This window comes from Ornithodoros turicata, chromosome 10 (genome assembly GCF_037126465.1).
Source record: "Ornithodoros turicata isolate Travis chromosome 10, ASM3712646v1, whole genome shotgun sequence".
NCBI classification, from domain to species: domain Eukaryota; kingdom Metazoa; phylum Arthropoda; class Arachnida; order Ixodida; family Argasidae; genus Ornithodoros; species Ornithodoros turicata.
Genome location: NC_088210.1, coordinates 20,685,366 through 20,710,999, shown reverse-complemented (window position 1 = coordinate 20,710,999; position 25,634 = coordinate 20,685,366). Strand labels below are relative to the sequence as shown.

At 48.1% G+C, this 25,634-nt stretch overlaps 1 protein-coding gene across 6 annotated transcripts in view; it reads right to left on the bottom strand.

Moving 5' to 3' along the window:
* The window catches only part of LOC135370942 (kazrin-like), a 45,382-nt gene that overhangs the window by 1,822 nt on the left and 17,926 nt on the right, over positions 1 to 25,634 (bottom strand). For 3 of the 6 annotated variants that reach the window (XM_064604880.1, XM_064604878.1, XM_064604881.1), the window contains exons 2-14: positions 16,827 to 17,053; positions 14,650 to 14,836; positions 13,629 to 13,928; positions 13,171 to 13,331; positions 12,942 to 13,088; positions 12,657 to 12,888; positions 10,853 to 11,119; positions 9,392 to 9,621; positions 9,120 to 9,232; positions 7,540 to 7,720; positions 7,293 to 7,448; positions 5,342 to 5,508; positions 3,812 to 3,971 (exon numbers count right to left, since the gene is read on the bottom strand). In XM_064604880.1, the coding sequence (XP_064460950.1) occupies positions 3,812 to 3,971; positions 5,342 to 5,508; positions 7,293 to 7,448; positions 7,540 to 7,720; positions 9,120 to 9,232; positions 9,392 to 9,621; positions 10,853 to 11,119; positions 12,657 to 12,888; positions 12,942 to 13,088; positions 13,171 to 13,331; positions 13,629 to 13,928; positions 14,650 to 14,836; positions 16,827 to 17,053 (2,528 nt within the window). Of the gene's footprint in view, positions 1 to 2,443; positions 2,516 to 3,811; positions 3,972 to 5,341; positions 5,509 to 7,292; positions 7,449 to 7,539; positions 7,721 to 9,119; positions 9,233 to 9,391; positions 9,622 to 10,852; positions 11,120 to 12,656; positions 12,889 to 12,941; positions 13,089 to 13,170; positions 13,332 to 13,628; positions 13,929 to 14,649; positions 14,837 to 16,826; positions 17,054 to 18,234; positions 18,302 to 25,634 lie in introns of those variants that run through there. The other 3 variants (XR_010415474.1, XM_064604883.1, XM_064604879.1) reach the window with 3 other exon arrangements.

Sequence of the window (25,634 nt, the reverse complement as noted above, 5' to 3'; positions counted from 1 at the left end):
ATCAGCCTCGGTTAAAACGTACTCAGCACGCAAAATATAAATGCCTTTATTGAGCATTACGCGGTTCCTCGAATTTTCGAAAAAAAAAAAGACACAAAAGTCAATAGTTTCGGATTCTCCAAGAGTAAGTGACGTCATTGAGATGTTGTCAGTGACGTCATTGTCATCTCTCTCTCTCCCTCCTAGCAACGGCGCGAGCGTTTTCGCTCTTCATTCAACGTTGGAAGTCTGCCAGAAGCTGTAACCAGGAGGAGACGGAAATCGACCTTCGGGGAGCAATGTTGCCAGACGCATAGCAGATTGTGCACATTATGACTCCATACTCCTCAAAACTAGAAATTAATTTTACGATATACTTCCGCTTCACATGGAGCGACAATATTCTGGGAGAATACAATGTGAGCCGCTTGGATTGTAATGGCATAAATTCTGTAAGACTAGTATACACAGAAGGTGAGCAGCTGCACAGTAGGAAAATCCACTTGTCTTGCTCAGGTGCAAGCGCGACGAACAAGGGTCGCGTTGTGTATTTCGACGATAACAATGTCGCTAAGGTGTTACGCTTCTCTGTCTCATTCCCCTGTTCCCCACACCCCTTCCTGCTGTCCTCTCTACATCTGTCCACATCAGTACGACGTTCATAGCCACAGTTGCTTCGCGGCGCTAACACGGAGTAAAAAAAGAATTCTGTTTCATAAAACACGCAACAATTAACAGGCTGTCAGTAATCGCAATACAAAGAACATGCAGAAGGAGGACAAAATGCAAGAGACAGTGAAAGTTAGATCGTTAAAGAGACGGTGGCATCCGTTCCAGTCGATATCGAAACTGTGGTGACATTTTATTCCTCGAGCACCACTGACCACGATATCGAAATTCCGACGCGAGATAGTGGCGTAGTTTGACTGTGGATTCGATGAAATACATGCCATAAGCAGTCGCCGGATGTTGAGAGTTTGCAGGAATTTCCTCTCTTGAAAAAACGAGATAACGTCACTCCCTAAGAACCAATGAGGGCGCGGCCTTGAGAAAAAGAATGCCGCGGCCTTGCGGGCATCTCACGGGGATATGGGGCGTCTGGACGGCGGCTTTCTCCTCGAGCGTCGCCATCTCACTCCTCCGGTTAGGGAGTGACGTCACGCCGCCGCAGCCTCTGCAGTTGCGGAAGCAGCGCTGATCTTTAAAATTGGTTTATTAATGCGTCAGCATTAGAGGCCTCGCCAGGAAAGAATCGCGGCGTGGCCTGTCTGTAGCCACGGAAGTGGGGAGAGGCGCTCATCTGGGAGAGGAGAGTAAGTTGGGGAGAGGAGGTGCGCTGCTGACAGGGAGAGTACAGGTGGAGCGCGCGCGGAAGTAGGTCACGGGGAGAGGAGGACGGCGAGGCGAGGCGCGCATGAGCGGTGAGGGAAGGAGTTGGCGCGTTGAGAGCGCCCCGCGTCGCGCCGGCAGTGCAGCTACAGTAGTGCAGCTGTGGTGGTCGACAGGTGCCGACATGTCTGCGTCGGCGCGCCATGGGTTATCTAATGTCTAAGCACTTTTCGGACGACAAAAAATAGCCAAGTCGACCGATACCGAACATAGTCGTATGGGTTTTATAGATGTGTTTCCGGATGCGACCTTCCCGTTAAAGGGGTATTAAATAAGTGACATCATTCCTGCATGCTTTTTGTAACAGATTTTCGAAATCCTCGAAGAATACCTAAACGTGCGTCCTTGAAATGTGCATTGTATCTGCCACTGATGCAATGGAACCTTGGCTACGGCTGCTGTTTGTGTGGTCAAAATAGTGCTTTACGAATGAATCAATTAAATCGATACCATTCGAATCCGAGCACAGATCAGATTCTCTAAAACTAAAATTTTCCTCCGCTTTTCTTTTTGTTTCTGTGTCATAACGATAGAAAAAATTGTGCACGACGCTCATTGGCGTTCCCAGGATTTTTTCCAAGGGGGCCAAAGCGCTTTTAGGGGGGAAGGATCCAAACCCCCACCCCAAAATAATTTTTTTTCTGGAGGTGGACATTGCGCACTGAGTGGGTGTCCAGAGGTTCTTATGATGACATCTGAGAACAACCACTACGACATATGACTAAAGAGTGCACTATTTTGACAAGCGACATTGGAGGTCCAGGGGGGCCACGGCCCCCTTGCCCCCCTCTCGGTACGCCCATGACGACACCATGTTAGACCCTAACTTTCCGACCTGTCTTTCAACTTCATTCAAGCGTAGCTGATGTAGGGACGGCACACGATACTCGCATGCAAACATGAGGTGCACGACACAAAAAGCCTTAAAAAACTAGCGAGTTAGTAAGCGCATCGTAGCGCTTAGTAAAAAGATGTGCAGCACTGTTAAAAAAGAATATGTTGCTTCAAAAGTATTTCAGGGAAACCAAGAGACAACAATCAAAAGGTTTAGTGTCTTAGAAGTTAGAAGTGTTACCATTCATTTTTAAAGGAGATGGGTTATAACGCATCCCAGGAAGAAGGGTGGCCAGCTTTAGGACAGGCTCAGCTGCAACGAGCATGTGAAAAACAACCAGTTTTTAAAAGTTTCAAACATGTCAAGGCTGCTTTCACAAAAGTCAAAAGAAGGTTCGACGACCCTGTACCCTTATCACAGGTGTGATTAGGTATAAAAATCACCGAATAAAACAACAATGAAACACTGCAACATGCGATATGGTATACAATCGTTGTCACGAATTACAAAGCCCTGAAACCCACAGATATGTAAAGATCGAACAGTGGTGTCTCTCAGCCGACAAGGTTACCTACCTGAGAGTTCTTCCACGTTGGTGACTGTATTGGGCAGCATGAATCAAAGTGTGAATCAATTCATTATTATGCTTCATCACATAATAGAAGAAAGAGGTGTACATGCCCAAAGAACGGTCGCATAACCCGCCAATCAAAGCGTTTATACCAAGGCCAATAAATGAGCTCCATTCGAGAATGTCCCCATTGAGATATACGGCGGGCAATCGACGCCATTTTGTTTCCACGCCATTTTGTTCCTGCGCCATCGTAGCGCTACCGTGCGGCGTCTGCTGCACGTAGTCCGACTGTGACGCCAAGCGTGAGCGTGTGAGCTCCGCTGCAGATGGCGCAGTGGGCAGCGTATGCGGTGTGCAAAGAGGCATCGATCGTCCTCTCGTATTTTCTTGTCGATAACTTCACTCATCTTGTGACGTAGGCGGTAAGATGCTTTACAATAGGTGCGCCTAGTAGGGAGAGAAACCAAACCGAAACGCAAGCTCCTATTGGTTTACTCGCTCTGCTTTTACTTTTTGAATTTTGGCTAAGATCAAAGTGTAGTGTAATAATTATAATTTTAAAACACGTTAAACTAGCGTAGATTTTATAGGAAACCTAAGCCTCTCGAACTACGACTTCATACTCGCCACCGTCGGTAGTGTGGCAGTATAATACAATTCAAAGCTATGCACGCCAACGTTTTTGATATCTCAATGACGCGCGGTTAAAACATTAATTAAATCACCTACAACACGTTTAGGAAGAAAGACTCAGCTTGATTGGTTCAGACTCAGCGCTCGATCAAACATCTGGAAGAGTCGATATTCCGCAATGGTTGTCATGGGTACAAGATGCTTCCAGTGGACCTCTAAATGTATACAATTGTTCTGCAATATCTCATCATGTCCTCCTTCAGAGCTTACATCCTTGTCCTGCTGCTGTTCAACCCCTATACTATTCACAGCTACAATAGAAACTTTATTTTAATGATCTTAGCTTCATGACGATAAATGCAATCCAGAATGACCGGGGCCAGTACAGAAACGAGACTCACACGTATACTAGACCTCCTCTTGTCTGACTGCCGGTCGGTTGAATGGGCACGTCCCGATCGCATAAAACTGCGTCCCAGAGATCCAGTCGCAGTTATAAGCTTTCGCTCGTTGATGCTTCCCCTTTTGTGCTGGACAACGGCTTCCGCCTCCAAAGACATCCTGCAAGGAAAAGGTCAAGCATCGTCAATGCATCTTGTTACCATCTTCGGCGTGGTCGTCTCGTCGTCGACGTCATGCATCATCTGGTGCGCGGACCGCCGGAGGGGACAGGAAGGACGGCACAAAGCGCCCTATTGCCCACTCTGTGACTGCCGCTTCAGGCACGACACCAGCCACCGACCAAGCTCGCATCATCGGTCATTACATCACCGTCCCAGGGTCGGCGTCTACTCTTCGCCTCCGTGGGGACAAGTGGAAAATTTGCGCCCCCTCCCCCTTCCGCAGTATTCTTGATTTTCTCTCTGTCTACTGTCGTCCTAAGGCGGCTTGTCTCTGCATAAGAGGTGCCTTTCTGGCGCCCCTTCATGCGGGATCTGGAGGGGCATTTGGCCCCCGCCCCCCATAGACGCCTTCACTGATTATCACTTTCTTCAGTAACGCCCTGGGTACCTTTCTTCAGTAACGCCTCACATTTGTGAAGTCATTCGGTACCTGTTCCAAAAGGAGAGTAAGATGCGGGTCCGAAACTAGTGTGCGCATCACGTGCTATCACCCTGATGTCACCTTTAACTTGATGAGCGCGTTACTTGATAGCCGCTGATGTTATCACTACCTGTTCGGAAAGAACTGGAAAGAGGGACCGATGCCAGCGCATCACGTGACGGGCGCGAGTGTGATTCTCGACATGGCGATAACAGACGACAGTGACATTTGGGCCCGGAGACGTCAGAACCGCTGGCCGCTGCTTCGCTTGTGTGACGGTGTTTTCGTGTTGTGTGACGGTGTTGACTTCGGTATGGGGTCATCTGCGTGTGTTCGAAAAGCATTCACGCCATGAATTAGGGGGATTTACCGCGCATTAATAGGAACGGTAGCGCTGTTCTGGTACGCAGATAGCTCGTGACGTCATAGAGTAGGTTTTGGAACGCGGAGAGTAGCTACTCCCTACTCTCGGGTCGACTTGAGTAATTTCTGGAATGCAGCCTCGAGTAGTATACAGCGAGGCCGAAATGGGCACGTCACGTGATACCCCCGATGTTCTCAGTACCTGTTCCGAAAGCAGAAGTGCAAAGAGGGGTCGAAGCGTGCGCATCACGTGAATCCAGCCTGATGTCACCTTAAAGAAAACAATGTTGTGACTTATGGAATGGCGTATAACGTGAAGCGTTTAATGCAGCCACCAAACATTTTGGTAAAACAGCTTGGAAGTTAGTTGAAAAGTCGTCCTGGGGTAGCCAGTCAGACTTTGTCGCGACTCACAATCCCTTTCCTTTTTCTTTATCACATGACCATCACCATATAGGATGATACACCTCTTTGCTCACTTAATTGGTGTACCGTCTTCGTTTCCCTAACAGGCACTTACTTACCTCGCTGGTTGTACGAGATTCTCTAGCTCTGTTGCCAGGTGCCGACGAATAATGCTCTTGGACACGGGGATTCCCAACGCGGCAGCCATAGTGTCTGCCGTGAATGAAGGCTCGAGCACAACCAGTGCCCCGTGGACTCCGCTCTCACGCAAGTTATCGGCATACTCCTGGGATGCAATATGATAGAGTCAGGACTCTCAATGCTACTTAGACACAGAAGGCGCACTTAAATTGCCACTGCGGACTAAATCTTGTTTCTTTAGGATACTACCCAATATCTGGACCCTTTCACTGTTTGCAAACAGACGGCGCAAACCGGAAGACTTACCGGGTACAAACCCAGTTGGCGGAGCCGTATATAGAGAGAGTTTGGCCATCTTTTGATCTTTTGCCGCTTCACGGGCGGAGCCTGTTTTGACATCAGTGTCGGTATTGCACCGCCCAAAAAGCCTGAATCCAAGCGAAATCCGGCTATCAGCCAGCAGGTAGGCGCCATCATGACGCTGTTCACCGGCTGGTCGACATGCACTTTAGTCACGCTCATTGTAATCTACAAGGGTCGCCGGTTTATCACCCACAGGCGCCTGTGAATGGGGGCTTTGTTACCAAACTGAAAAGATTCAAGGACGAATGGGTCTCGAAGGGCGTGGTACGCACGTGTCTCTCCCCTTGCATCGTGACCAACACTTTGCATCAACATGGCGTCGGCGACAGGTTGACGACTGGACAACAATCTTGGAGGAAGGAAAACTAAGGAGGGAGCACGACCGTTTCTTTCCGAATCACAAAAGTGTAGTGGAAGGGGTATACATAATATGTCACCCATCTGGCAACATTGCTCCTCCAATCAGTGGTGCATCCAGGAGGGTGAGGGTGGGGTGCGCTCCCCTCAAATCATTAGGTTAAACCACGGAGTATGAAAGACAGGAGGTGACATGGAAGCAAGCGACGGCACGGGACCAGATTTAGTAAATTTCGGAGAGGGAGAAGGGCAGTTTCTGACGCTTCGCAACAGATGGCGCAGCGCCGATGTTTCCATCGTTTTTGCGCTTTTGCATAGAGACGTACTACAAAACCGTGCACTTTTCGAGCTCTACCGCAGCTCTACCGAGCTTTTCGAGCCACCGTGCTTAACAGATAGAAATCTGGTAAGAAATGTGCACAATGATTGTATTGACAACACATATCTAGGCGTGAGCTGCATGGCACGCTTTGTTTTCCAAAGTCAACGAGAAACGAGACCTCTCTGCCGGCTCCGATGAGCTGACAACAAGGCATGGCGACGGGTGGGTATGCCTAGCAGGGAAATGGAGGGCGGAAATGGAGAACAGACGGAGCAGCCAATGACCGCCAAGCCGCAGCATCACGGGACAACAAATCCCACTGCGCCCTATAGACGGCGCGGCACTCCAGTCCTGCTCCTTAGGGTGCCTCAGGCCCCCTAGTCCTCCTGTCTCCACTTTATCTCGTCTCGGGAGAGAGTGAAGTTTCACATCCTGTCTTTCATACTCCATTGGTGAAACATGAGGTTTCCTCCTCTCCCATCCCCACCACGTACTTCGTCAAAGAAACCGCTCCCCCCCCCCCCGGTCTGGCTGGATCCGTCCCTGCCTCCAAGGCCGATTCCCGTCTGCTCCCCAAAAAACCGCTGTAGGTCTTCCAACGTGGTGTCGTGAGCGAGGAGATCGGGAAAGTGCGCGCGCTGTTGCTAGGAGACAGAGAGAGACGCCAGAGGTCTTGATGACGTCACCTACTCTTGGACAGTCCAAAACTATGAAGTTCGGCGTTTTTTTTTTTTGTTGTTGTTATTATTGGAAGCGCCTGATGTTCACTGATGGTATCTTTGTCTTGCACGCCCAATCATTGAGCGAGGTTAATTGATAACGCGCAATAAAATAGGTATTTGTTTAGTCCACAGTGGCACTTGGCTACACACTAACAGTGTGCATACCCCGAGATCGATGGAGTGTGCCCACTTGGCAAAGCGCTGATTCGTCCACACTAGTGGGTCAACATCAATGTGCTCGCAGAGAGATCGCCGTTGAGCCAGAGCCTGTCTGTCGAAACGCAGTGCCCGAAGGAGTTGAACTCCGTGCAGCAAAGACACCTGCGAACAGTTATTCAATGCAAACGTACGCATCGAGCCGAACTCCTGTACTGAAGCACGTCCAGTGGACACGCTGGAAGACACACCGTACCTGGTGTGCCCTTCGTACAACTCCTAGGTGGCGCTCCAGGTCCTTGCGAGACAGAGTGTCCAGGACACGACCGTCAACGAGCTGTGCAGCGAACTGCTCCCGGTAAATAGGCAGTCCTAGGCTGGTCAACCATTCCCCAGCAACCCATGTATGCGTTACCAGGCACATTTTTGGGTAAGGGCTGCAAGAGAGGGTGCCGTATTGATTTTATTGTTAACAATTTCTACTATATTCAGAGAAGCTACAGACATACAGGTTTATCTCCTCAAGCGGAGAATATAGTCCGCGCATCAAGAGCGGAGCATACGAGAAGATGGCGGACGTTATGGATCATCGTACAGTATGGAGCATGGAGGAAGGAAACACAAGGAGCGGCCCCTCCGACAGTTTTCCATCGGGACGAGCCTATGGCCGGCTTCGCATTGCATTCTGGGATGCTCCTGTCTACCACGTGACCACTCACGTGACCCTCCAGAAAGCACGGCGCCACCAGAGCAGACGACGCGAGCTGTAGTTGTGTCACAGTTCAGAGGGTAGTATTACGTTGAACGCGTGCTTGCACTTTATTTCTGTATGTTCGACAGTTTACTCTTCTATTAGAAGACCAGTCACAGTGTGCAGAACGCAAAAGGAGTACGCGGGACCGGAAACATCACGTGTGGCAGCGGTGACTTCCAACGTGTACGCTTCCTGATTAAATGGTAAAGAATGCCGTACTCAGAACACTATTAATCAGATTTGTACAACAACAGGGGATATGAAATGAATCTGCCGCACAGTGTCAGGTCCGAAACGAACAATTCAAGATGACTCGAACACACGCAGGCGGCTAAAACAACTGACCGCGCGTGTACTTACGAACAAAACGTGTTTCCGTGACAGAGCTGCTTCCAGTTCAACCAGAGCCGCATCAGGGACAGGAACACATTACCATACGTCGTTTCTACGATGGTGCTCGCATTTTCACAATAAATTACTTTCGAAAAGCAAAATCACACAGAGAGCAGCGCGAGAAACAAAGCCTTGCAAAACCCAAAACTTTAGAGGGGATCCCGTGGTGGACAGGACGTAATGGCGATTTTGACTCGAGCGACCGCTAGAGGGTGGCTACGCTAGTCTGAAGCGAAGAGCCGCTCCTTGTGTTTCCTTCCTCCATGGTATGGAGCATGCGGGTGCACTGAGTTGGTGACTCGGAGGCGTCATACGCCTGCCTATGCCAATCCCAGACGTCTTCAGGTTTGTGTGCGGAGTTTACCTGCAGGAGTTGACATGTCACGAAGTGTACATGTCCTCACACGTATCCCCTCGTCTTTTAAACATTTTTATCTCTCGGGCGTTGCAAAATATGTTGTATCGGAGTTAAAATCAGTGTGGCAACCCATAGAAGATCCTGAGGTGGCCGCTTGTTTCCTGTAGACTGGAAACTCAAAGGAACCTCGAGAATCTTATGCAGAGCTATGTAAACCGAATACATTACCAGACGTTCCTAAATTCTTCGTGCACAGCATCTATGGGAGTATGCAGGTGAAGCCTGCTTTACGTTTTTTTTTGTCCATGATTCTTGGGTAACGCACACTTACCAAACCGAAGGCTCTCTGTGCTCCTCAATAGCAAGGCGCAGTTTCCGCCTGTGCATAACGTTCGTGATACCGAGACCAGCTTCTAGCTCAGCATCCGACAGCTCCAACAGTATCTATAAACATTGAAAAGTGTTCAGGAGCGTATCTGGAACTAGGGCCTCGAAGTTGGGGACTGTGTGGAAGGACGCAAGGATCTTCAAACACCCCGCAAAGCAAACGAGCAAGTGTACCAGACTTGTGAAATACGTGCGAAAACAAAGTGTTCTTCGTACCTTTCCGCTTTTAATGTTCTCCATGCACATGGCCCCGTATTGTGGCATTGCGAGAACAACTTCGAGCCAGGCCAACACGGTTGGCGCCTTCCACCTTTCCATGGGGGTGCCTTGTGCTTCTTCCAGTAACCTAAGCTTGTCTGCATCCTCTGCAACGGGGCTGGCACATAAACTTCCCTGCGGCGACCACGAACACTGCTGAGCAACACCCTGCTGAGATTGGTCTTGTCCTGTACGAGAGTGAAAGGGACAAAAACGAAATTTGTTGGTACAAGCTCTGCCGTGCAGCCCCAGAGGGAAAACAAGGACGTTTCGTATATCGGAAATGTTGTCGCGTCTCTATGTGACGCAAACGCGAATACTGTTTTGGCATACATTGTTGCGAGTGCGACAATGCCTCATGAAAAACTCAGCAGAGTTGAAACTGGCATACTCTGAACTTCTTGATGACTTTTCAGAATTATACCTTCGGCGTAGTTATGCGATGTTACAGGAAATGGAGTGAAGTACAGTGAACGGGGTCCCTTAATGCGATTCTTTCCAATTTCAATCACACGAATAACCAAAGTGAATTTACATTGCCTATCTCGATCAGTAAAACCCGCGTATAACGATTGGTTCGCTTCGCCAGTAAAAGCAAACGCTATACAAAAGATATGCAACGCAGTGGAGCACCAAAGGTGCTACGCGCGCAGCAGCAAGGCTGACATCGCTGTACGACTACTGAGAATGATGGGCGCAATCGTTATGCACCTTATGGGTCCAACGTTATGGGTCCTTTTCCTCAAAAACCATGCAACTTCTGACGGCAAAAGTAAAATATATTGTTGTGCGACATAGGTATATCGTTGTAGGGGCCCGTGGACGACGACGACGACGCGCTGTCAATGTAAATGGTGCCACTGTACCAGCGCACGTTCGTTATCGTTATATTTAAAGTTCGCGCGCTCCAAAAGCCGTTTTGATAGGCCCGATCTTAAACTTGTCGTTATCCCATAACACGCGAGAGCTCGTGGCGAATAGCCAGAAAAATAGGGTTCTATAGTTTCGGGAGGGGTGCTATGGGATATTTACATGGGTGAGAAGGATTTCCCCCTCGTTTCCCTCTCCCATATACACTACCAAAAGTACAATTTCGGGGGCAGGGGGGTTTGAACCCCCTAAACCCCACTGGCTACGCCACTGATCCACGCACCCTTGAGCAAAGCCCCTAGTCGAGGAACTCCTCGCAGCCCAGCACATCGGGCTCTCCCAGACTCATCATCATCTTCGATCAGAAGTCATGCAGAGGAACGCCGTCTCCACTGCATCGTTATATGCGGGTCTTACTGTATTACTGATGAGGCCGACTATCATGTTTCTCAAGAGTTAGACGCTAACACGTAGGAGATATCAGCAAGTATTAGCGCAGTCTGAAACACGTCTCTATGGCACGGGAGTGACGATAATACAGTCTAATACCTTGCATATGCGAAAATTGTTCGTATGCATTTGGATCCAAGGACTTCCTGTGCCTGTTCCTGAGAAATACCCTGGATATGGACCCCCACGGACTCTTGCCTTCCCGCCTCTTTTTCTGTTTGGCTGGTGTTCCTCTGGAAGCAGTGGTTGTGTTTGGAGCCGTGCTGGTGTCAGAGGAGCCGCTGCTTTGGTAAATCTCTTCCGCCGACCTTGACAGGCCCGGCAATGCTGAACACTTCTTATAGTTCTGTAACGGGCTTCCGGACGCTAAAGGCAAATGATGCAGGAAATCACAATGTATTATTTTGCTAAGACATAAAGTGCGAGCGTTATGCCCACTATAAGAAGTGTTATCGGTCACTTTTGTAGTTGGCTGTATTCAAGGTGTCCCACTTGAAATACACAACGCGAGGTCAAACTGCCAGATCTGGAGGGCTTCGAGATACGCTACATTCCCTCTAAATACTCATTAGCACTTCCAACCTGTGTAATTAACGCTAAGAATAATGATAACACACTTTTGTGCGCCCTTCAAGCAGCCGTAACGGGAGCAAGTACATACCACTTTCGTCCTGTCCTGTTATCGTTTTAAAGGACTGCGAGGATGGAGTCGAGCACGGAAGTAAGAGGCAATAGAGCTGGTGTAATGGACTTGTAGGTAACAATTCCTTGAGTATGAGGGGAAGGCAACTTCCAAGACAAGTTCGAAGACGAGTTCGTGCCTTCGTGTCTCTTGTCTTCATGCCTTCTACACATAGCCAAGGAAATGGTATCTACGAATGCATTAGTCCTTTCTCGCCGTCGTGGCATGCTGCAAGCGGGACAGCTCCAAACACATTCACAGTCATCTCGTGAGTGAATTAGACTTGTGCAATGAGGGACTGTGCATCGACGGAGAGCAACACATGGTAGGGCACATGCACAATGTGAATGGAGAACTGCAGTACCAAGGCTGCGCTCCGTAAATTTGAGTACTATATAAAAACGTTAAAAGGAAAGTTCGCTCCCTTACGATGTCGAAATAAATATGCCTCTCAGGAGCATTTGACCACTAAATAGCTCTCCTGCGAGCCCTTTCGCAAAGCTATGCCCAAAGCTAATGCGTATTCTGTCGTGGAAGCCGGTACTGAACACCGCACCATCGGGTCGGAGCAAGCCGGATAATCTATTCATTAGTTCTCGTGACGTTTCCGTGACGTTTCCGTGGCGTTCTCGCCAGGATAGTTACGTATCAGCGTCCTCGCCTCCACCTCCACCTCACGTATGTATTCCCTGCAGAGGGACGCAAATGATTGCCATTTTTCACACTCGCGTCGTATCCTGGCGGCTGTCCAGCGAAACACATTCGGCGCGCGCCGAAACACAGCTGGCGCCATCTCTTGAATATGTATGGAACCCTCTCTGGCGCCGTCAGGATCACAGAGCATGCAATGCAGAGAAGCGTAGTGAAAAAGGTCCATTCTGCAGAGCGAGCGACAGAAGCCTAGCGCCAAGGCAACGCCCTCGTGTCGTCACGATGACGTCACACTGACGTCGCGCATTCGTCTCTCTGCGCGGGAATTTCAAACCGTGTGGCTTCCAGTGATACGGCTTATATCGACGTAAAAGATAAGCAGAAAGAAATGTGCAAATAATTGATGCTTGGAGAGCGAACCGTCCCTTTAAACACCATCAAGCGAGGCGCACTTACAGTGCAGTACATTGAAAAATATGGTAGGTCAGGTTAGAAACAGGCGGAGAGAGGCATCAGTGAGGCACGACGGCAGAACACAGCACAAAGGAACACAGAGGATGGGAGGGCTACCGTTGTGGCTAGGGCTAGAATCATAGTCGACCGTGATCACCGGCGCACCCGAGCCTCCAAAGTGCGGAGGGACCGGCGGTCCACAGCAGGAATCTTGGTCGGTACCATGGCCATTGTGGGCAGGACTGCGGTATCCTCCGCAGTGGTACCCCGCTGGATGGAGCCCGTTCGACCCCCTGATCATTGAGGTACGGCTCTCTACATCTGAGAGGTACCCCAACTTCTCCTGGGCCTAAACAGACGTATTGATTATGATGCTCTGACTCCTCTGCCTCTGGTGCGTACCTGCTGCAGGTGCTCTTGGAGCTGCTTGATGTGAGAATCCTTTAGCCCCAACTGCATCCGTAGCTGGACAGAACGCTCGGCTTCGTCTCTGGCGTGCTTCAGAATGTTCCACTTCTCGCGTTCGCATTCCTCCCGCTCCTTCACCAACTGAGAACATGTACACCAACATGGAACGTGATGAACATAACGGAAACTGCTGCAGCTATGGAGTATGGAGGTCTTCTCCTACCTGTTTGAAGTTATGATCACTGTCGTGCATACGCTGTTCGTAGTTTCTGATAAAGTCCCTGAGTTCTTTTTCTTTATCTTCAAGTGTACCGTAGAGTTGTTTCATTTGGTTCAGCAGGTCAAATTTTTCCGCCTTCAGTCGCTTCCGATCCTGCTTCAAGGCTGAGGACAAGAAGACAGAATAGCACTTACACATATGAAAGTTCTGTCCGTTCCTACCTTTTTTGTAAGGAACATCATTTTGAATTTAGAAAGAGAGCACAATAACTTCTCTTTTGCATACCGAACAACATGAACAACATATAAAAAAAGGAAAAACGATTGTGGCGCGATGACTTGCACTGTCGTGTAACCATTTTGGCTGGCAACTGCCCTGCAGATAACTCTACTGATATGCAGTTTGTATGACTTTGCGTGCATGCGACACAAAATGGCAGAGTCTTGTCAAGTGTGCGTTACCTGCTAGTGCTTCTTTGGCGTTGGCTAGCTCTGTTTGCACTCTTCTAGTTTCTTCCTCAGCACGTACTCCAGATTCTTGCTGAGCTTTCCTCAGCTCATCTAGCTCCTTCTGTAGATTATGATTGTGCTGAACAAGCTGCTGGTTGTCCTCTTGAAGTTGACAGAATTTATCTTGCACAGCTGCCCAAGACAGATTTTGGTCCATGTCTTGACAGTCGACGTCCTTACTCTTTTCTTCCGCCGGGGTAACACCTTTGGTCCGGTCCTCTTCACAAACCGGTGTAGCGCTTACCGTGGGATCTGTAGAAGATACACAAACAATTAGTCAAGAGAGCCGGGCTTAGGATATTCTTACACCACTTTTAGAGCGCGAGTACAATCAGTGATGCATGGTCCAGCTTAGTTGCAGTCTTCAATGCCTATACTTCAATAATGCTTCGTTGCTTCTCCACTGTACATTATGCCAGGGAAAGCACTCCTCGGTGGAGACCACCGTCACGACGAACGGACGGACGGACGGACGGATGGGCGTACACATGTAATTTCTGATTTCACTACGTGCATAACGTGCGCTCTTGTGCCCGGGTCCTCCATCCAATGACGAAGCGCCACGTGGTACGGGATGACCAATCCCTGGACCCCAAACTCAAGTTGCTCTTTTTTGCCCTTCGTTAACAGCACCGTCCATGTTCCGGCAATCTTCAAAATATTTATACCTAAAAAATGATGCCGAATTGAGCAGTAATGCTCTCTGTGTGTTATCAATAGTGGGCAAAAATATGTGGGTTATTTTTCACTTTAAAGTCCCTTTAAAACAACGTAATACTCTTAGTTTTGCGCAATAATTTCTGCAAACGCTTACGTTTTCTTATATCTGTTTTCCACCGATATTCATGGCCAGTATACCGTATAGGAGAAACACGTCAAAACTAATGCAGCGTTTACCACACCTCAGAGGTAAACACACCGCGCGTGTGGTCTTTCGAGTGTGCTCATGGTGTTGTTGACTTCGCATACTTACTGTTGCACTGAGCACATGGCTGCTCGGAAGACCTGACAGGTGACGCAGTTGGCGACCGAGGAGTCTCTTCTGAAGCGGTAGAGAAGCTCGAAGAGCTCTGAGGAGACACTACGGCAGCAGCCATGTCCGCGATTCGGCTGTTGGTGTCTTGCAGTTCAGCCCTCAATTGAGACACCTCCTGATGCGCCTGTATAGCAAGTGAGGAAAGTTAGGAACATCAGAAAGATATCCCTCAAGAGATGAGGAATCACTAAATTTGAGAGACCTCCTCATGCGCCTGTATAGCAAGTGAGGAAAGTTAGGAACATCAGAAAGATATCCATCAAGAGATGAGGAATAACTAAGTTCATAACTAAGTTAATAAATAACTTAGTTGGAAATAGTCTATTCTTATTCTCCGTGAGAAACCGATATCTGGGCCACTCTTTTTTGTGTGTCTCTGTAATGTAGGTGTCGTCTGAAGCGATATGTTCATCAAAAACTTACACAGAAAATACTCGAATGAAAAAGTGAGACTGGATTCCACTACGTATTGTAGACTATAGAAACTAGCGCCTGACGTTTACCCCCGAATTCGTGAAAAGCCATTCCAGTTCGAAACGTCAGACATAGTTACACATGTAAGATGGGCCCAATGTGACAGTGAAACTCCCCAGTCATCACCATTGAAAATAAAGTTGTTGTTGTTGTTTGACAGTGAGACATCCAGGAAACGTGGAACAAAGCGCTTTCCGAGTATTGACCTAGTACTGTCCTAGTGCAACACTAGTACTGTTTCGTAGGCCAAGTGACCGAGGTTTAGCCGACGTTTAGCAGAACTCGACGTCCTGCACGCGGAGTTATTTCAGTATATACCCCGAACCGAAAAAAAAGTACTTTCCACTGAACCGGAACTGAACCGAACCAACATCTTTTTTTTTTTTTTTTGCGTTGAACCGAACCGGAACTGAACAAAAAGAAAAAAAATAGGCGGTTACCGGTTCGCGAAACGGTTCAGACTTAATGTGCGTTGCGAGAGATCGGAGCTACGATTTACACAGCGGATTCATCCGCGTTGCCAACCAAATTCGAAACCGAAACTGAACACACACACACACACACACACAAAAAAAAAAAAACTACAACCCAAGTGTGCGAGGTATTTCCTCCTCTCAGATATTGCGTTGTTTTAGTTTTGAGGCCCGGCGGTGCTTGATTTCACCAGCTGAAGTAACAATGATCGTTCATCGGGTGCTTCACTTCACACTCCCGGAATATATGTGGTCAGAAAGGACAAGAAGCGCCATAGTCGTGTTTCATTTTTGGCAGTTGTAGTCTAGTTATAAGCTTCCTTGGACGCGATTTTTGTCGTCCAGCAACCCCGCAAGTTTTCATTTTGGGCTGTGAAAATAACGGCCAGTCCTTGAGCAGGATGGAACAGGGTGTGTACGATGAGTGAACATAGAGAGTGCAATATGCTACTGTAACGTTGTACCTGAAATCACGCAGTGTTGCTGTGAACCACTGCTGTGTCGGCAACAACAACAACAAAGGTACATTTGTGTTAATTGAGAACCGTAAGGATGTACTTTCTTTTAACCAATGGCAATCTGCTCAAAATTTCACTTTCGTGAACCGGAATCGACGTTTTGCGCTGCTGCGGAGCTGAACCCGAACCAAACCAATATGCCTGAACCCGAGCCAAAACCGAAAAAAAATAACGGTTCCGGTCCCTGGTTAGATGCACCTCTTCTTTTTCTTTCTTCCTTTTTACGGTTGTATTTCGCGCCGCCCGTCTCACGTCTAAAGCGCAGGGGAGTCGACCGGTCGCCTAGCTCCCGCTCCGCAGCAGACGATTCTCGGCAGGCAATAAAAGTACTCGGATGACCTGACGTCACAATACGCCAGAAGGAATTGGGAGAGATCGCCGCGGATGCACACACTCTTGTAAACAGATTTTCTCAGGAAACACGCGCTTTAGATATTTTGTGTGACAGCTTCCGAAGGTAGTATGTTCATAACACGGGGTTAATAAAATATAGGTTCTAAGTGCCTTCCACGTTCCGGTAAAGTGACAGGAAGAAAACTGCTCTCCGCAGCACAAAACGGGCGGTTTGACATGTTGTTTTCAGCGCTCCCTGTCGCAGGGAGTGCATGCTGCCACATACCGTATGAATTACGACCATGTAACTACGTACCTGGTGTAGGTCAGTGTCAATCCGCGAAGCAAGGGCTTTATTATCGTCCATCATATTGCGAAACTTGTTTTGAGCATCGACGAGAAGTCGGCGCATCAGCGCCATGGAGGAGTGCAGGGCCTCATGGCTGCTGCTGTTGGCCGGAGGACACCCCGAGAGGCAGCCCAGAGGACTCCGAACGCTTAGCTGCACAATCTGGTCGCTCAATGTATCCAGGGATTGGATTGCTGCAATCGAAATTACAAATTTCAATGAACAACAACAACAACAACTAAATGATGATGCCATGGGGTGTTCCTCCGCTTAGGCTGCAGAGACCCTACCATATGTGCATGTGGGTATCTGCGGGGTGTGCGAATGTAGCAGGGCAAAGGCTTAGAGTACGTCCAGTAGGTCTCTCAGTCTGTTAGAAAGGTAAGAAAATGATCGAAGAGCCCAGTGCTGGTGCGCAGGATTGCGCGAAGGTCGCAAGAACCTTGGACATATTGAACAGTCCGATGCCGATCACTTCTAGAAAATCTCAATAACGCAGCCGCTCTCTTAACAGAAGATAGTAGTGAGTTTTAGTATATCGTACGCTCTAGCCTTTGCGTACGTAAGGGATAGCGTTGGTGGTTCTGCGCACGCGCAAGACACAAGCAGAGCTTTGCGCAATCCGCAGAGCCACCACGCTATCGCAAAGGCGACAGCGTAAATTACACTAATTAGTGTAGCACAATGTACCGAAAGTCGAGTGCAATAGGGGTGGACGGTATGTGTCTTATCAATGTTCTTTAGTTTCACCAGTTCGTTCAAGGTCTTCCACCTACCCGTCCACCCCTATTGCACTCGACTTTCAGTACATTGTGCTGCTTGGGAAAACTCACCAATGTTGGGCGAAAATGAATTTGTGTGTACCGGTATGCGCTGATACGCAGCGGGCTACCGATAAACAGCCTACAACACTGTTGTACTGGCTACGCCCACAACGTATAAAAACCCCTGCAATAAAGAAACGAGGCATTCCGGGCTATCCTTCCAGGAAGCTTTGCTGCTACGCTGATAACGTGCGCGGTATACAACAACAAATACGTAATGATGATGTAGTGGGATGTTTCGCCGCTGAGGCCGCACCCTATCCCATTGCTTGAGGGGGAGAAGATGGTGAATGGTGATGAATGTATGGCGGTAACATTCATTACATGGTGTCAGAAATGGGATAGGCTTCAGCATGGATACTCCAGATACTCTCCTGCAGCGTGACGGGCTGGTGCTTTCCGTCAACGTTGCTGAGAACTGGCGGAGGTTCAAGCAAAGACTGGAGCTGTACGTGAAAGCAACCGAGACTGACAAGCACCAGGACACCGAAGCGGAAAGCTGCAATACTCCGGCACGTCGCCGAACTGGAAGCCGTCGACGTCTACTATACCTTCACGTTGTCTGACGAGGACAGAGCTAACTACGACGTCCTTGTGAAGAAACTTGGAGTCATCTTCAGGTCAAGAATGCAAGCTGGATGCAAGTACTTCTACCTAGATGTTCAGATTAAGGCACAATCGTGGAATTTTTCAACGTTAGCAAGCTCATTTATTCGAGACCAGATGGTCTACGGTGTTGTCGGCAAGAGCCTACGTGAAAGTCTACTACGTGAGCAATATTTAACGCTGGAAAGAGCAGTCCAGTTGTGTAAGGCTTCCGAGCTAACAGAACAACACAAACACGTGTGGTAATCCGACGAGAATTGTAGAGCTGAGCGCACAGAAGACTGGTCAGAAATCGGCAAGCGCAATAGGCCGAAATTTCCAGAAAAAGAACAATTTTGCAGTGTGCTGCAAGGTTAAGGTAGCATGCAGACGTATGCATGGAAAGTGCAACATGGCGAAAAATGAATTTGCCATCTTAGAAGCAAATGACAACAGTAGAGACGGCGTCCGTATCGGAAAAGATGGGAATGAAGGTCGACACAGGGTCGCGAGCTAATCTCTCGCCCTTATCGCTGTTCCATAAGATAGCCGCTCAAAGTGTTACAAAACCTGTTGCTACAGTTCTTCATAACTATAGCTGAGGCGTTATTGCACACTTAGAATGCTCACGTATGTATTGCTCACGTGTATGACAGTGGTATGATGCATCAATGAAAATATTAAAACAGCATATTTTGCTATGCTTAAAAGAGGAGAAATAGAAGCGGAATTAGCCGGTGCAAGCTTTTTCTCAAGATTAGATCCCCAATCTGGGTTTCATAAGATACCACTCGACGAAAGCACTTCTCGTATCTGTATAGGTATTGTACGCCTTTTGGACAATACCGCTACAAAGACCCCCCTTTGGTATCGTTTCAAGGTGTTTCAAAAAGCAATTATATTTTCGACTGTCTGACAGGGGTCAGTCCTGTGTGCGTCCAGGGTGTTGACAGAAGTGGAAATCAGATATACGCAAATTAAAAAAAAGAAAAACCTTCAGGAACGGTGTACGGATGTGCAAGATTTCATTGCTTTCTCTATAGACGGATATTGAAAGACTGATCATAAAGCACTGTTTGCAATCGCTAAGAAAAACATGAGTGACATGCCACCGAGGCTTCAACGTTTCTTTATCCGTTTGGTGCGATGTGATTACGGCTTTAACTATGTTCCAGGCAAGCAGTTGATGCTCCCCGATACGCCACCCAGGGTGCCACAGGCGTGGCAGTCTGCAGCAAGCAGTACCACCACCACCACCGCCACCACAGGAAGATAGAAGACGATGACGTCGAAGTTGTTCGTCGTTTCAGCGCTCGTGAGTAAGAACTCGTCGCGGAAACCGCGAATTTCGATGTTTTAACGATGAAAGCCAGATGACTGTACAGGGTGAATAAAAGCCGTACGAATCTGAGCTCTCTACCGTAAATGGTCCTATTACGAAGGTTCGGGAGTAATCATTCCAAGAGCACTTCGAAAAGAGTTGGTAACAAGACTATCACATGGCCACCTTGGAGTCAAGTGCTTAGCAAACGCCCGAACGTTAATGTTCTGGCCAGGAATGTCTGCCGAAGTGAAAAATACAAGCGAATGTGAAGTGTGCAGAAGGGTTGCTTATCGACAGCCCGGAAGAACCCCTCCGACTGCGTCCCTCCCTAAGTCAGCCGTGGTATCGTGTTGGAGTAGACCTCTGCCACCATGCTGGAAAAGAAGCTTAGTAGTGTTCGACGCGATTCCAGATTTCCAGATCATTCCAGGTTTATCAGAGCCCGGAATGGAATGGCAGAAACTGTCCTGGGAATGGAATTTAGCATTCTTTCGCAGGCGGAATGGAATTGGAATGTAATGGTCTGAGTGCCACGCGGTCAAGGGCGATGGTTTGGTTTGGTTTTAAGAAAAAATAAAATGGAGATTTTGGCTTCACTAGTGTGAGGCCCGCAACCCCACATCACGTGCACCAGTTACTTTAATGGAAAGCTCCTGTAATGATGATGCCAACGAAGAGGAGGGCGACATAACCTTGTCTTTGTGCTTTTTCCGTGGGTTATGTCAATGTCCTCTATAGCACCGCTGGGCTAGCTAGTACGGTTACCGGCCCTAATTCTTTTATTGGTGGAATTAATGGAATGGGGTTGCCAAGCCATTCCAGGAGTGGGAATTGACCATACCTTTTCATTCCGAGGAATTGAAAGGAATGGAATTATCACAAATCTTTCCTCGGAAAGGAATTGAATGGGCGATCCCATTCCGCAACCCTGGTTAGAACTATCCGGAGGTAGAACACTTGCAAGATACTATGCTATAAGTAAACTGGCGCCCACTCTTGCGAGGCATGGTATTCCAGTGGAAGTGTGCTCAGATAACGGTCCCCTATTTGCGTGCAAGGAATTCCAAGACTTCGCGAAAAAGTTTTTTTCGAAAACTACTTTCTTCCTGTTACGTCTAGCCCTTATCTTCAGAGAGCCAATGCCACCATTAGTTCCTCCTCTCATATTAGCCTCTTTGAAGTGAGGTAGGGTCCTGTGGCTACCGCGGGAAAACATCCCATATGTCGTCATCACTTTTCCATCATTTATTGTTGTCGTTGAAAAGGCTGTAGAAATAGTGAAATGTATTTTTAACATATTTTTTTTATTCCATGTTAGCGCCGCGAAGCACCCGTGGCTATGAGCGGCGTAATATGTGGACAGATGGAGAGAGGACAGCAGGAAGGAGTGTGGGACAGGGGAATGAGTATGCGTCCTGGGCAGACTCCAGGGGGGAACTGTGCCGACATTCGTCTGGAAAGTCTTCGGGGAAAACCTCGGACAGCACAGTCGGTGGTAGGATTCGAACCCACTACCTCCCAGTCTTCAGCACGACCTTGGCTACCACCGCGGGACGCCTTAACCCGCTCGGCCATGCAGCTGGTAATCATATTATGTCAATTAATTGTTTTTTTTTACTAGGACTGTTAAGTTATAGATCGGCTACCCTAAAAGATGGACGATCTCCGAGAGAGATATTGATGGGTCGTTGGATTCGCTCATGCCTATACCTGACTACAGTGGAGGTGGTCCATATGTCAAGAAGCGTCAGTAGGAGCAGAAGAGAGGTTCTCCGTCCCGCCACTTAGCCCAAGGAGACGTGGTGAGAGTTCTACGAAACCGTTCCTGGGTCCCTAAGACAGGGTTCAAAGCTGCGTAGCGCCAAGGTCATCTCCGAAGATGGTCGTGAGCTGCGCCGTAACCGTCAGCAACTCCTCAAGGCTCCGGAGGAACTCACGTTCACGATGCCAACAGCCGATAGTGAAGGCACTCGGAAGTTCTCACCACGCTACGACAGATCCCCAGCAGGACTCGAAGACAACGTGCAACCCGCGAGGCGAACAGCACCTCGGACGTTCTACTTCTCAAGCGCCACAGCTCAGAAGGTCGACAAGACTGCCACCGGATCGACTTACACACTTCCATGTGCAAACTTTTAATGTTATGAACTACGTGAAGTTGTATTATTACGAAATGTGTATATTTAGATTTAGAAAAAAAAAAAAAAACTAGGGAAGGGAGATGTATCGGTATGCACTGAATTGCAGCGGGCTACTGATAAAGAACCTATAAACAACACTGTTGTACGGGGCCACGCCCACGATGTATAAAATGCAGAGCAATAAACGCACGAGGCACTCCGGGATCCTTCCAGGCGGATATGCTACTACGCTGGTAACGTATATGGCAACAGTTATTGAAGTCTAAATGATATAAGGGTCGCAACAGATGAGAGTGGAAATTCGAGCTGGTTTCGTAAACTACCTCTGTTCTGCACCAAAAGCGCAAGCAGAACAATATACTGGTGAAATATTGGCTGGACATCGGGCCAATATTGGGTCAAGATCTGTAGCACACTGAATCCAATGCTCTAAACACAGAACTTCACCACATAGCACGGTGAAGGCTAACCATTGCACAGAACGATACTTTTATCACGCCCGATTTGTGGAAAGCGCGGGGCGTACGCCTTTTTTGGAAGTGGATATAAGTGTTCCAAAAAGGCGTACTCATCCCGTTTTTGACCAATCAGGCGGGAGACGTTCTGGAGTGGGTAGCGTGCTGGCCATGTCACGTCGAGGCTGGCAAGTACCCGGGTTCGAATCCGCTTCGAACGTGCTGCCTGGGGTTTTTCCTGGATTTTCCTCAGGCATATGTCGGCACAGTTCCCTTAGAAGTAGGCCCAGGACGCACATTCCCCCAGAGCATAAGACGGCGAGCTCCTTCATTAGCAGCACCACCGTCTGTTTTTAGAGTGTATAGGATCCCTGATCATTATATATCACCAAGAAGTCTAACCAAAGGAGACCGCGTTTGTAACTTTTTTTTTTTGCCCATTAACATAAATATCAGTTAGCAGTTCCCGTTGTTGCATACAAACTGCATGAAGCACCGCTATCACTTCACCATCTGCAGCATTCATGTTTGATAAGAGCAGTAAAATACCTCCCGCTCGGTGCGTGTACAATGGCACTTTAAACGAGGTCCCCTAATTTAATATCGCGAGGAAGTATGCGAGGAAATTCCCGAGGTCAATCGAATTAACGCCGGGAACAGCGCTACCAGACGGTCCGCCGATGAAGGGACACACATAAAAGAATGGCCGACACCATCGTAGTGGACTCTCCGCATAATCACATGTGCATACATACTACGCAGGATCAGTAATTTGTTGAGTACCCGTATTTCCGAAGTCACTGCATCCCTATAGCCGCGGCGACCCCCAATTCCAGTGGATCGCTATAGAGTGCAAGTGAAGGAAGCTACGCTAATTCTTGTCAAGTATTTTGTCTTGGTCAAGTCTTTTGTTTCTCATATTGTACGTGAGTGTTTATACGACCGTGAAAGGAACGTCATATATAGGGTAGCAGTCATTTACATAATGACTAACTTGGGTTGAAACATAAGGGGTCCTCGTATATGGAGATTCCTAGAAGGGTGCTATTGTCGTGTCCAAACTTAAGAAGGAAAAGAAATTAGTCCGTCAACATACATACGCCGTTGGAGATAAGAGGACGCAATAACGAGCCAGGAGGAATAACGCAGCGCCACCACACAGCGTAGTGTCATGTGGCCAGTCTTAACAGACAATAAGGAAGTAGAATGAGTATGATGGTTTACATTGCCTCGCGAAGGAGCGAGCGTGACCTCTCTGTGTCTAGCCATCCTATCCGCGGCGCAGTAATATTTCGAGATCTGACGGACTAGATTTCTTTTCCTTCTTAAGTTGAACAAGACTATAGTTTCAAGATGGCCCTGAGGAAGGAAATCACATGTTGGAGCAGATGACAGGCGGCTGGCCTTCCACCAGTGGTAGAGTCAGAACAGTTAACGTTCCCGAAAAAAAGCGTTCATAAATCGAGGGATTCATAAATGGAGGGTTGGAATGAGGGACGGGAAGTGTCTTGTTCCAGAGGGCATCGCTCATAAATCGCGGGAATTCGTAAACCGAGGGTTCATAAATCGTGGGTATTTGTGGAGACTGCCGTTTCTGTAACCATTGCTGGCAGTATTCGCTATCACTCATATTCTGGGCGAACCAGCACGAACATATTTTCTTCGCAGATACGTTTTTGTTTCCTTTGAGAAGTCGCCTTTTCGAACAGCGACCAAGATTTGCGCGGGCTCGTCATCCAAATTTCGATGTTTGAAACAAAAAGAATCGTACAGCGAAAACGTAGGAAAGAAAACACTTAGGAAGCTGCCCTCCACTATCTTCGCGCAAAATAAAATAATTCTGAACCGGCAAGAGCATATGCCTCTGTGCTGTTTTATAAAAGGACAAAGCGTGTATTGCGAGGCAATAGTCTACAAAGAATAAATTCCCTGTCAACATCCTGGCAGAAGCCTAAAAACGGGAGGATGTGAGGGTGGGTCACAGCACAAAAGGCCCCGGAGGGAAGCTTCATTTCGAGCAGAGACGGCTGCGGAAAACGGGACGCCTGTCTGGAAGGAGATCATCATTAGAGGTCCACGTCGATGGCACGGGACGGGCTTTTCTCACACTCGTCACCCTTTCCCTCTAACATTGTATAAATAACTTGTTCGCACGTATTGCATTAAACAGTTGTAGTTCTATCCTTGCTTTGTGTCTTTTTTTTTCATCCCGTTTCTTACGTTAACGCGAAATTTCCTTCAATAACAGACTTCTCAATTTTTTTTCAAGATCGTGCTTGCGCTGTTGTTGCCAGCAAGGATCCTCAGTACTGTGCTGGACAATACAGCTCTCTCTATATTCTCTTTACGTCTCTGGGCGAAGTTGTCACACTCATAACAGACGCTACAAAAAAACCCAGTCGCGTGATGTATAGGCGTTGGCGAGCGAGCACAACAGGCGAACATAAAGGTTTACCTTGGTGCCACGCGGAAAAAAGATTTTAAAAAGCAGAAATCGTCAACCGCACAGCACAACGCATCAGATGCGTGACAAACTGCGCCTGGCTTAGCCACGACATGAAATTGTTCGCTCGTGGAAGACGATATATGAAAGGGAGGCACGATTCCGTGACTACGGTGTGGACACCCCATCACGCGCGAAACGAGGGCAGAAAAATGCCACACGGCGATGTAGAAAACGCATTATGTTTGACAGCAAGCAAAACGCTATGGGATGTGAGAAGATGGTGGGCTGGAAATAGGAAACAGTGGTTTGTGGCAGGGCTACGTCCTAGGGTTAGAAGAGAGAATATGAACGAGGTAACTTTTATACAGGAGGTTCACGCGAGCGACATCCTGACGGAATATTCTAGTGGAAGAAAAAGGAAGAAACTGCTCACAGGTCGGAGGTTTCGCAGCGGCTTACGTTGATAGTTCGCACGGCGCTCGAATATCGGGAGTGGCGTAGCAGACGACACTAGCGGCCGTGTCGTCTGCTACGTAATGTCGTGTCATCTGCTAAGACGTGCGTTTCATAATTCTAATATGATTTTAGCGAAGCAAATAAAGAATGTTTTCTTAAAATTTGCACCGGTAAAAGGCGCCTGCATCCCTCGTAATTAACCTCAGTCCAGAGCAACAGTTGCGTCACAAAAATCTGGCCATCTGAAATGTTTCATATGCACACATCGCGACGGCGTCTGCTTCAATAGCGTTGGGAACGACGTTTCTCGAGCAGGAAGCCGACAGCTGTCACTTGCCTCGGGAACATGACAGGGGCCAAGGGCAGATCAATGATCCTCTTTTTCGAACCTATAAGGGACCTCTGTTAACTCTGCAGTTAACTTTGAAGCAGATCCCCACCAGAAGATATACTCCCCCATAACTGAAGACGTGGACTTATGTGGTACTTTGATTGGATTTGAAAAATGGAGACAAACATGGAGTACTGCATAGACGCCGCATCA